Raw genomic sequence first — 12,395 nt, forward strand, 5'->3', positions numbered from 1 at the left:
TCTGGCACATCCACCCAGCCTTCATGCTCCTATTTGCAGTACAGCCCCTTTGGAAGAGGAGGTACGAGCCTGCGGCAGTGGAGGCAGGATGAGACTCAGGCTACCAAAGATCTATTCCTAGTTCTGACACCCAAGGTGAGAAAAACCACGTTATTCTGCCTGCTGGAGGGGAAGCATAATCCTTCCTTCTGGTCTATTTAAACTGCTAGTTTTCAGGGATGGGACCATGCCTTATCGCATGGGAACAGCAGCTAGGATGAAGTCATCCAGTTTCGGCAGGAATTCTCTGGGCTACCACCACACATCCATATGTATGGAAAGGATCCACCCTTCCCCATAGTGCAAAGGGTATCTGTCACTGCCACAAATCAGTCCCAGCGCTAGTGACTGGCGCTTCGGGAATGAATACCAACTGCTTCCCGCTCTGCTTACTGCCTGCACCCAGCACAGAGCCCTTCCCCCTCCCTCCCTGGTACGAACCAAACCGAGGGGCAAAGGAGCAAGTAGGTGGTAATGCAGATGGACCTCTGGCCAGGATTCTCATTCACCTTCTGGCACCACAACACAAAGCAAGGAAGAAAGATGCTCCTTGTGCCCAGCAAGGGTGGCAGCAGACACGCAATGCTGTCACGTTAGATGGCAGCCCTGAGATCTGCCGCTGAAGGGCCAGCAAGCACAGGAGCGCACGCAGCCTCAGCAACGTGGCAGGCCAGGACCCTGGGGGTACACAAGTGCTTTCTTTCAATCAACTGTAACAACATCTCATTCCATATTTGTCCAGAAGTCCTATAACAAGGCATAATAACCCAGAGCAGAGCAAGAGCAAGAAAGCCAAGGAGCTCTCCTGGCAACTTAATGAGGGCCCCTTGTCCATCAGTGTCATGACAGCAATCCCAGACTGTTTGCAATGAGAAGCTTAAGGCAGGGAGCTCTCCCTCCCCTTGTCACGTTGCTAGGACAGCTTCTACTCCAGCCGTGCCATCGATATTGGCACCCCGGAGAAGCTCAATTCACCCCCTACCTAGAAAGACACAGCTAGAAAGGACTTGGCTCTTTACTCAACCTCTGCTGCTCTGTTTGAGTCACTAAAGAATCAGAGTCTATGGGGGACACCAGAACATGAAAAACCACCTCCTATGGGACAAACCTGAAAGAAGAAAAAGCTTAACGAGCAAGGATCCCAACTCCCAGGGGGCCATGCCATCTTAATATAGCCCAGCAGACGTCCTAAGCCACTGAAAAGTGACAGCAGAGTCCGCAGCAATGGGAAAAACAAACTGCTACAAGCTTCTGCATCTCACCATCTCTCAGAGGAAGGGCAGTGCTAGAGCCCCAAGGACATGACCAGGGAGATCAGTTCTGATCCTTGGTTTAGTGATATGACAAAGACCTTTGCAAAATGTAAACACCTAGCTAGGCCCCCTGCCTTGCATCGCCAGCTCAGAAGGCGCTGCAGCACTACGGTAGATGTATGATCCCCATCAAGATTTGCTAGCGAATACGTGCCTCTAGGGATCGTTTGGGGATGAAACGCACATCAGATAAACAAAATATTGTTTGATAAAACTCTGCTCTTTTACTCCTGTAAATAAAAGCTCTATTACTTCCACTTACTAGCTGCAGTCTACTTCTTTCTTTCAGGAAAGAGAGGAAGTCTCCTAGTCTACAGGAAAAGGGCAAGGTATAATTCCGAGAGCACAGAGTTTTGGTTATTTTCAAAAACTTGATACATCATTCCTATCCCACCTCTGGTAACAGACTTCAGGCCACATTTCCATGGAGCAAAAGGAGATTCTGGGTATACAACCTTGAAACACCTTACCCTGGGTCTTAACAGTGTATTGTGAGCTTGTACTGCCCATCAGTATTGGGATGGGGTTGTCAAGGGAGCTCAAGATGGGAGATCTTGAAAACAAGAAATGAAACCCTAATAAAGCTAATGGAAGAACACAACCTGTAACAATCATGACATGTTATCGTAACAACAACATCAAGGCCAGGCTGGATGGCGCTCAGAGCAACCTGGTCTAGCGGGAGGTGTCCCTGCCCAGGGCAGAGGGGTTGGAACTAAGTGATCTTTAAGGTCCCTTCCAACCCAAACCATTCTGTGATTCTATAAACTTTGACTCCTACCACAGGAGTCTTTATGGTTTCTGTCTCTGAATCACAATAGTCATCATTCAGATTTGCAGTGGGCATATCAACACAAAATAAGAAAACAAGGAAGAATCCAACAAAAGAGCTGAGAACAGACAGCAGTGGGAACCTAACAAATTCAGCTTTGGGATAACTAGAGATTTAGCAAGCCCAAAAAACAGTGCGACACATGAGCAAGCAAGGAATGGAAACGTGGAAAAGCAACAGCAAGGACCCCTCAAATTCTTCTATCAACAACAGTGTTTGAGGAAGATGAGCTTTTTTTTGGTAGGACGGGTTTATGTTCATGTTTGACTCCTGCCAAGAGATGCAAGGGATGGCTTCTTAGCAGAAGACTGTAACGCGGCCCCTCCAGGCGCCAGGGCAGAAGATGCTTTCCCCTTTCAGGTGAAGGCAGTCCCTCAAGTGGCAGCTACTGGAATTAACCACAATTAGAAAAGGGGAGTATCATAACATTCATAAAGAAAAAAAACATGCAGAAAGCCCTCAAAACCAAACAGATCCTACCCATGCAGACAGAGAAAGGAAAACGAGAGCTGCAGGATCTTCCTGGATCGCCGGATGATCCCAAGAGAGCCAGTCTCAAGGTGATTTTAATAGTTGAACTGAAAAAAACCTACACCATCTTTTAGAAATTCATTCAAACCAATCAAAGTCCAAGCTAACGATTCGTAAGTGTCGGCACTCTCAGACTAATTTATGAATAAATCCACGAATTGTAACGGAGGTGAGGGAGGAAGAGGACATAGCCAAATTAATTTGACTTTATTAATTAAAAAAACCACCAAGCTTCATCACCCCACCACTCTTTAGAGGTTGTGTGAGGGGGGGGGGAGTTATGCTCATTAATTATGCAGAAAATGCAAAACTATCATCCTCTGAATGAGTTTAAAATAAGGAGAAACCCTTTCAGAACGGGGAGAAATTACTCCCCAAGGCAGCTGAAATTTCTCTTGCAACTTCAAAGGACAATAAATTATTCAAATCGCTCGCGCCACTCCACACGCTCTCTCACTCTCTCCCCTCCTCAATTTTATGCTCCTGAGTCAATTAAAGGTTTGGAGGACTCAGAGAAACTTTGCAGAATGCTAAACCAGTTGCAGCTCCTTCTATTTATTTTTTTCTTTTTTAAAGCTTTGCTTTTCCTCTTGGCCTCAAAAGGCAACAGAAATGATTCTGCGCATTACAGATGGAACTAGCGGCATTGGTTGTAACCAACCTCGTATGAAGCAGCAATGTTTCACGTCTGTAAGAAGATGGGACATGCTAAAAATTCTCTACGCAACGCTAGTGTGAAAACAGGTCAATCCATACTCCTTCACGTCAACTGTTCAAATCATTCATTGCAATATCCCCTTTCAGAATCTTAGCAGTAGACGTCCAAGATATATTTATAATGCTCTCTCCTGGCAACCTCCGGGTCTAGGTTAGCTGCGATCTCTTCCACAGTCACGCTGTTATCTGCTGTGCCCTTGGACGGAACAGGTGGCTCCTCTGCCAAACCGTAACCTGACTATTTAGCATTTGCGGTATGAGAACCTCAAACCAAGACTGAGACTAATTACACCGGGCAACAACATGGCGAGAGAAGTCCTTGCTCAAAAAAGCAAATCTAGACAAGCAAGAGGAGGGCAGGAGGGTTGAGAAGGTGCATTCACAGAGCGAGGACGCTCCCGATTCCTGATCCAGACCCAGCCCTGCAGCCTGCGTGATCGTTTGCTCCACCACATGCAGCAGATGGCATAAAACGTGACTGTTTTCATGAACTTTAACAATCCCAAAAAATTAAAGGCAGCTGCAGTGCAGGGAACATCACAGCTTTCTAAGGTGGGAACTGGGACCAATTATGTTGCAAGAGAACATCCTTGACTGGAGGGGAAGAGTGGCACAGAGTAAATAAAACTGTTCTTCAGAGACTGTGTCTCACAGGCCAGCTCGAGCCCAGATTCCATCCCACGCACACTGAAGAACGACATTCCTCTGGTCGGGCGTCCTTGAAAAACATTCTGCTTTGCCTTCTAAGAATTATATTGGGCTTGCCAGGCCACAAAAAGGGTGGGAATACCCTCGCAGATTCCCCTGACTGACCCAGGAGATTCATACCTATTTGGTCTTGAAAAGACACAACTACACAGGCTTTGCCAGCGAGATGAAAGGCTGATGTGACCCAGGGTCTTGGTGAGACACCAGAAAGATCCTGTCCTCCCTGGCAGCATGTGCAAGACCTGTCTTGGTGACAAGCACACCCAAAGGGGCAAGTCACAAAGAAATAAGTACTGGCTTCCTGGTAAACCTGACACAGAGTTTTGGCATCCAGGTATGGTGAAGACATACATTTTCTCTATCACAAATACGATGTAGATGACATTTTCACACAAGCCGCTTGTTTGCACAACAAACAGATGCTCTTTTCCCCTAACTTAGCCATCTAATGAAGCTGAGCAGCAGGAACCTCTGGTTGGGAAAAGATCCTTTACCAGGAGACACCCATGACTGGGTCCCAAACACCCGTGGCTGCTGCTGTCCCCAGGTGCTCCTCAGCAGAGATTAATCTAATAAGCATTCGCAGTGTGGGGCACAGCTGAGACCTGGGAGGTGACAGCCCCCCCTGCCTCCAAGGAAGCTCTTTCAAAAGATGATTTATTTCCTTGCGTGGTTCTGTAGAAGACACAAACTTTCCAATTTGAATTGTTAAAAAAAAAGACCAAAAAAAAAGAGAAAAAAAAAAAGAGATACATCACTTGATCCAGGCAGACAAGGTTTAATTTAATCAGGCACTTAAACAAGGTGACACAGAAGTTTAATTCGGTGTCCTTGAGTGGGACAACAACTAGTCCAGAACCCTCAGCAACCGCAGGCTGGATCGCAGCTGGCAGACGGAGAAGGCGACAAAGGAAAGGGTAATTCAGAAACAAGGACAGCAAGGTGTCTCCTTGCCTAACACAAGCAGCAAGTGGACCCAGGGGAGGGATGCAGGGATCTGCCTTCTGGGAGGATGCGATTCAGATGCTGCCTCCTCCTGCACACCGTTAGACTCTACTCGCTGAAGGAACCATGTCTAACACCAAGCAGAAACTCCACCACCCACCACCGACCACACAACCTCCCCACTCAAACTTCTGCTACCCCTCCGGCCCACACCCACCACAGGGCAAAAGCCTTTCTGTGGCATCCCCCCGGCTCCTCATCCCAGCGGGTGCACTGTCGTGTACCTCACCCGCTTGTGGGGCAATTCAACCCCACCACACTTCGACACCTTCCTTTGCTCAGGACAGTGCTGTTGCATTTTCACAAATCAGTCTCCAACACCTATACACGGAGCAGCTTCTCACACAGCAGAGAAACGTTCACTTCCCACTGATGTCGTCTTAACGTGTCTATCAAGTTCTACGATGGAGTCTGCTTGATTTTTACTACCAACTTATCTGACAACTGCTGTCTTGGCCAACAACAGATCAAAGCTAGGACCTCCAGAGCTAAAAGCTGTGAGCTCTGCTGCAGAGGCTAATCCTCTGTGGATAAGAGCACGGGAGGAACCATTTGGAGGAGAGGAGTCAGACACACCTGTAAGTCGCTGTGATCTGGATCTCAGCGAGACAAGCGGCGCAGCCAGCCACCTACATCTCATGGCACGGAGCACACACCCCCCACCCACCTTTCTTCATCGCACCAGCTCCCCAAACGCAGCGCCGCTTTGCCAGCCTGAACATGGACCTACACAAGCCGAGCTCCTCTCCCAACCCACCGCACACGTTCTCCATCCTCCCCGCAAGCCCCGCACGCACGGAGCGACCCTTGCTGCCATCTGCTGCCAGCCGCCACGGATGCACTGCAGCTCACGCAGCGCCAGAGCCCCCTGCACACATGCGCCCGGCGTGAATTACTGTGTTCTGCAAATTAACGATGGAGCAAGGGCAATTAAAAGGGAAGAAAGCCAGGGTAATGCATCATAAAAGGGGCTTTATTCTTTTATTTTGTCAATTGCAATTTAGATTTAATTATTTATGGTAATACTTCAGAGTGTGCTAGTAACTGTTCTATAACGTGATTTATAAAAGGAAGGAAACCTAAGTAATAAGTAATGTTCGCTTCTGCTATTAAATCTTTGCTGGGGCGGAGAGCCACACACCAGCCTTCTGTGTATGCAAAGTACCAATTAGCAAAGCACTATTGTAAAACGCAAAGGTTTAATCAATGGGAAAAATCCACTTGAAAACAGCAAGCATGCTGATTTCAGTTATAAAAATTACCACATTTCTATACAGTAAGTGGCATTTTATCTGCAACCGAGGAGCACTTAAAGTGGGCACGTTGTTCCTTCGGGCAGCCGAGGGCAGGAGACGTGAACACTGCCCCGAGCCCCCGTCAAACGCAGCTGCGCTCTGCCCAGCGCGGGCCCGCGAACATCCTGCCCAGCTACAGCCGCCGAGATGGGACTCGTCTTGTGTATGCTCAAAATGAGATGATTTTAAGGTGCTCGTTGCAGACGTTTTATGACTCGGGCTGGGGGCATGACTGGGAAACAGCACAGCTTGGTTCTGTGCCCAGGTACGTCAGCAATTTGGGAAACTATTCCCCTCTCCGGACCCATATCCAGACCTCATCTGTCTGTCTGCGCTGTCTGGTTTTCCACAAGCTGTAACGGGTGCAAGATCTGCCTCCTTGGCCATGCAGCGCACAGCTCCTGGGGAAGGCCTCCCCTAACTCACTGCAGTGATGCCGATTAGTGTTACTCCTACAACCAGCTCGATCCTTAACAAAATGATAATACATTCCATTTAATGAGAGATCACTGAAAGTAATCATGGAGTTAGCAATTTCCAGCTCTATGGCTGCCCTTGACCATACAGAAGAAACAAAGAACAGTGTCCATATGCAACCACAGAAGACGAGAAGAAACAGGTCTGCTTTGTACCTTTCAATTATTATCCTCTTCAGCTTCCCAAGGAAGAACAGCAGGCTGAAAGCAGTGTGGTGCTTTGGTTTTTTAATTTAAATAGCAGTTTCCTTTAAATAGAATGTTCCTGCCATAGAAAGATTTAAATCACTGGCTGAGATCAATTAGCCTAGGAAACAAGGGAAGTATTTTAATGGTCCTTTGATTGCAGAGGCCGCAGCTCCTCCAGCGCTGCGCTGGAAGAGGAAGCAAGTTCAGCCCTGCGCTTTGCTGCGAGGGGAGCCATTCCCCTGGGAAGCCGGGAAGATGGTGCCCTCCAAAAGCCGGTGTCCCGGGGGTTTCCTACCTGCCATGTGGGCTTCCCACCGCGGCATGGGCACCACCCCGGCACTGCCTGGCACCGCTCGCCCTGGGGGCGGCAAGGCCTTGGCAGCCCCTCTGGTGAATTAGGGCAGGAAATCGGGTCAGCATCGTGGCAAGCACCAGCCAAATGGATGCCGGCCAAGGGATTACGCGAGAGGCAGTGTGACAGAGCCCAGGGCCATCTGATGAGAGAGGACATTGTCAGAACAGAGTGACAGCTCCTCGCACACTCTCTGCCGTTGTGACAGACAAAGCTGTTTGCTGTTTGCGTGCCTCAGTGGGGAGCACCGCAGACCAGCTCGGATGCTGCTGCCTCTCCAGGTGGAATTCAGCAGCCCCTCCAAAATCAGGAGCCATCAAACTCCTCATCAACAGGCAGGTAGCAAGAGCCGCAGAGCAATTCCAACAACTGGCCCGTAACAGGGAGCATCCCCAAGGGCAAACAGGTCAGGGAGACGCGACAGCTTAGGAGAAGAGACAACGCCTGGCCCAATTTCATCTGCACATCACGCAGGTAAGAGCAGCCCGGCCTCGGACACCGAGTCCTGCAACCTGCAAAGTTCCCGTACATACACCTGAGAGCAGCAAGAGGAAAAAAGCATAAAACCTCACAGTTCGGGATCCAAGGACACTGCAGAGCTACAGGAGAGAGAAACTTGGCTGCCAGCAGCAAGGTGTCTGCTGAGCAGTGACAGATTTCGGCAGGGCTCAGGCCACACAACTGGTGCCTTCTGTGCCTGATCAGCATCAGCCCTTCCTGAGGGCACGTTTCCACCAAAAGTGCTTCGTAGGAGTCAGATAGCATGTGGGATCTCCCAGCTCTGCTGGAATCTCTGAGCAAACCTCACCCCACGGAAGACAGGGACAGACAAGATGCTCATTTCTTCCCAGGAAAACCAAAACCACAGAAAAACTGAAGTCACACAGCCATGATTTTGAGAAGCCCCGTTTCTGCAGAGTGCCCGCTCCCAGCAGTGAGCACACAGGGCTTGGTGTACACTTAAATAAAAAAGGACCCCAGTTTTCACAGGCACAGAGGAATCACAATAGATGAATTGGGGCTTTGCTCATCCGGAGAGGCACCTGCACACACCTGACCTCTCCATCTGCGCCTGCAAAGCTGCACTGCTTACTTTGAAAACAAGAGGACAAAGGGATTTGGCCATGCATGTTACAGCAAACCAGTGACAGGAGTGGGACCCCGCAGCCCCAACACTGGATTTTCCACTGTAAGTGTCCCCTTGTCTCCTGACTCTACTGCCCGAAGAGCCAGGAATGGAGGCTTCTGCTTGCAGTCCCCTGCTTTTGCAGGAGCCAATGCAGGTAGCAGCCTCCTACCAGCAGCGCCCACTTTCACAAGCCAAGAAGGCCACCCTGGGCCCAGGTGGAACACAGCGCTAGCTTTAACCAGCCACCCTGGGTGCTCCTAAAGAACCTACAAGAGCGTCGGCTGCAACATCTAAGTAGGACCCTGGATAAGCAGGACCCTGGATGAATACTTAGAGAAAAGGCTCGTGCCAGGTTCCTTGCTGCCAACCACAGCACTGTTCCTGCTACTCAAGACAAGGCAGCTCAAACCGAAGCTTGGGTCTATCTTCACGAACACCAGCAGCACCGTCTGAGGCACAGACTGACCCACAGCTACACAGCAAAAAAGCGGCCCTACAGTGAACCTCCCGGAGCCCAGCTCACTTCCCGGGCTTATTAAATGAAAGAAGGACAAAAGGAAACATTGTCTTTCTGCACATGAACGTTTCTCCTGCAAAGAGTGCCTAAGCACGAACCGAACAAAACTCAGGAGTGAGACAAGGGCAAATATATCCCCACTCGCCTACTGCAGAGAAGAGAGAAAGTGCTGTTCAGGAAAAAATCTCCCGGCAACAAAAGGTCGAGGATCCATTCAATCCCTGGTGACCGCGTCATCTTAATAAACCCTGATAACGAAGCGATTACGTTAAAAGCTGTCAAGGGCTACGCTGACCAGAGCAGCCCTCTCACCAGCTTCAAGCAGCTTTGCTGGGGAGGAAAAAAAAAGTCATAATTCTATCAGCTTGGAAGATTCTATTCCCCACTGATCCCGAGTGATCAGCCTTCATGTCGAAGGAACATTACATTCAAGCTGCTGAAGATTTTCCCTTTTTTTTTTTTCTTCCCCTTTTCATTTTTTAAAGCAAGAATTGAAAGGCAGCAAAGATAAAAACTGTGTTAAACTGGAACTGGTTCGCTCAGGGGAAGAAGAAACATAATACTCTTTCTTTGGATGCTGTTTTGAATCCAGCCCCAGCGAGTAACAGGACAACGGTCACTGGTGGCTGACAGACGCCTGAAAGGCAAGAGCAGGAGTGGACAATATGGGCAAGCTGGGTGGAATGGGGCTGGGAGAAGGGGGAGGAAGGCTCCGGCAAGAGCTGTCAGGCAGTTCCCTCCCCTTCTCTCCAGCTCTTCGGCAGTCTCAGGGGCAAGCCGAGATTCAAAGCAGGCTGTGAGGACCTAGCTGCCCTGGAACGTCCCTCTAAGGCGGCACTGGGAACAACAGGAAGGCACTGGTGGAAAGCTAAAGATGCTGAAAAATTACGACACTTGATCAATTCTTTAACGCTAAGAAGGAGAGGGGAATGTTTTGCTGGCTCTAAGCACTAGACCCCGCTCCTGCTGTCCTTCTCCAGCCATGGGTGAAAAAAAGGGGCAGGGGGACAGCAGAGTCACTTACTTTCAGCCACACAGCCTATCAGCAGCACGGAGAGGAGGTTCACGAGGGAGACCAGCGAAGACATCCCAGGGCTGGGAAGGATCCTCATCCTCTGCAACGGCCTTCAGCCCCAGCCGGGAAGGCTCCGGGTCAGCAGGACTCACAGCGTCTCCCCAGCGTTGTCAGCACCTGCGGATGCACAAATGCAAAGGGAAGAGCACTTAGAGAGAGGAAGGACGGCAGCCGACATCACAGAGGGAGCGAGAAGCTGAAGTGAGCCCGGAGAGGCAGCGGGGCCCTGGAAAGTGGTGGCTGTGCACGGTCCCTCCAAGGGGGCCAGACAGCCCTTTGCTTTGGTGCCACCAAGGACTCGGCCAGCTCCATCGCCAAGCGGACCGGTGGGGGCACAAGGCCAGCCTGCTCCAGCCTCCCTGCCTCGGCAGGCAATGGTGAATTTCCGTGCACGCACTCACACAAAGCAGGGGAATGGCACAAGACGGAGAAGTGTAATCAGGAGGCACCAACTGTGCAGAGCCTGTGTTTAAAGTTTAACACCCGTCGGCTTCTCTCCCCAACACGGGAGAAAGGCTGCGCTGGACGAGTAGCACATGAGCAACGAGGTGTGAAGGGATCTGACCCGACAGGGCACAGGGACCCTCTTAAAGGGCCATTTTTCCACAAAAGTGCAGGGCAGGCGAAGAAAAACTAAAACCTCACACATGAAAAACCCATGAAGGAAGAAAAAAAATCCCCCACAAGAGGGAAGATGAAGCAGGAGATATCTTCCCTGTGTCCCCTTTTGTTTGCTGAGGATCCATGCAGCTGGGGCAGGGGTTTCTTTCCTGCGCAGGCAGGCTCCGTGCAGGCAGCTCTCAGCCCAGCACAGCAAGCCTGAACCTCAGCCCTGGAGACGGCATAGGTGTCCCAGAGCCCCTCTTGCAAGGCAAATGTATGGCGAACCCCCCAGGCTTCTTACCACAGCTGGGATTACAGCAGCTATTCTGCAGGTCTGAGAGTCCCTTCCCTGCTTGGTGCCTCAGTTTCCCCACCGGCAACACATGGAGCAACCTGAGCTAACACAAAACTGGAAAGGAAAAAACCTGAAGCAGGGGGTACCGCAGTCGATCCTGACAGACCAAAAGGCACAGCAGGCAAACACAACCTCCAAAGGACGCGGGAGAGATTTTCTCCTGACCACTTCTGCCCTGGATGTGGCAGAACGTGGCTGCAGGACCGCACCAGCACATTAGCATGGCTGCGACAGCGCAGAGCAAGCTCAGCGCCAGCCTGCTCCCCTTGCCCTGCCGGCACATTTCCATGGAGACAACTCCTGGCTCCAAACGGAGCTTACAGCTTTATCCTGATCCTTTTGCAAAGCTGGAATGGCATTAAGGGAGCTGTATTCTTAGCAACTACCCCAGTCCTGTGTGTCAATACTAGTAAACGTTTCCTTCAGTGATAGAGGCAAGCTTTGCCCCAGAAGGGCTGAAAATAGAGTAAAAACTGCAGCCGCAACCTCCTCAAAGGGTCGGCAGCTAAGAGGTTCCTCCATCAGGCAGACTCTGAGCACCAGAATAATGGGCCAGAGTTGTGCGAAGGATGCTCTCAGATCTGTACAGATGCCTTCCTGCTATCAGTTACCCCAATTAAAAATCAAAACCGGGGTTTATCACCTTTTGGAGAGAAGCCAGGTAGGAGATATTGTACAGTGATCAAAGGCTTTAAAAGGACTAAGGGGATAGTGAGGTTGCTTAAGCTTTCTGATACACATCAGGGTATGAGACCGTCGGGACAGGCAGTGCGAAGGGGCATTTTAGTCTTTTTCTGTCCCATTAACTCTCCAAGGCTGAACTGTAGAGAATTAAAAGAAAAGCCAGGATAAACAAGAAGTCCCCATATGTACTCGGCCCTAAAGAGCAACTTTTCAGAGAGAAGCTTTGGACTTGCACTTTGAGGACTACAAAGCCTCTGCTGTGTGCTCTGTGCTAGTTTGGATCCATCGTGCTTCAGTGCTGGCTCGTGAAAATCGAGCATAAATACCGATACTATCACAAAAAAGAGAAAAAATCTGGATTATATCACTGGGAATCTTTTCAAATGTTTGTTCTAGACGCACTTAGAGAAACACACAGAGGCTCCAGCCAGACTTAACAGGGGGTTCACAGGGTTCCAGGGTGCAGAACAACAGGTTGGGGCTTCTTTTGTTGTCGTCAGAGGCGAGCACAGACTGGGAACATTATGAATAGCTGCGATGGTAACTGTTAATTAAACTGGGGATGTGGTATCAAC

At 49.9% G+C, this 12,395-nt stretch overlaps 1 protein-coding gene across 16 annotated transcripts in view; it reads right to left on the reverse strand.

Moving 5' to 3' along the window:
• The window catches only part of PTPRS (protein tyrosine phosphatase receptor type S), a 162,911-nt gene that overhangs the window by 88,448 nt on the left and 62,068 nt on the right, over nt 1–12,395 (reverse strand). For all 16 annotated transcript variants that reach the window (XM_063357691.1, XM_063357693.1, XM_063357689.1 and 13 more), the window contains one exon: nt 10,128–10,295. In XM_063357691.1, the coding sequence (XP_063213761.1) occupies nt 10,128–10,215 (88 nt within the window). In that variant the 5' untranslated portion in view covers nt 10,216–10,295. The remainder of the gene's footprint in view (nt 1–10,127; nt 10,296–12,395) is intronic.

This window comes from Chroicocephalus ridibundus, chromosome 22 (genome assembly GCF_963924245.1).
Source record: "Chroicocephalus ridibundus chromosome 22, bChrRid1.1, whole genome shotgun sequence".
NCBI classification, from domain to species: domain Eukaryota; kingdom Metazoa; phylum Chordata; class Aves; order Charadriiformes; family Laridae; genus Chroicocephalus; species Chroicocephalus ridibundus.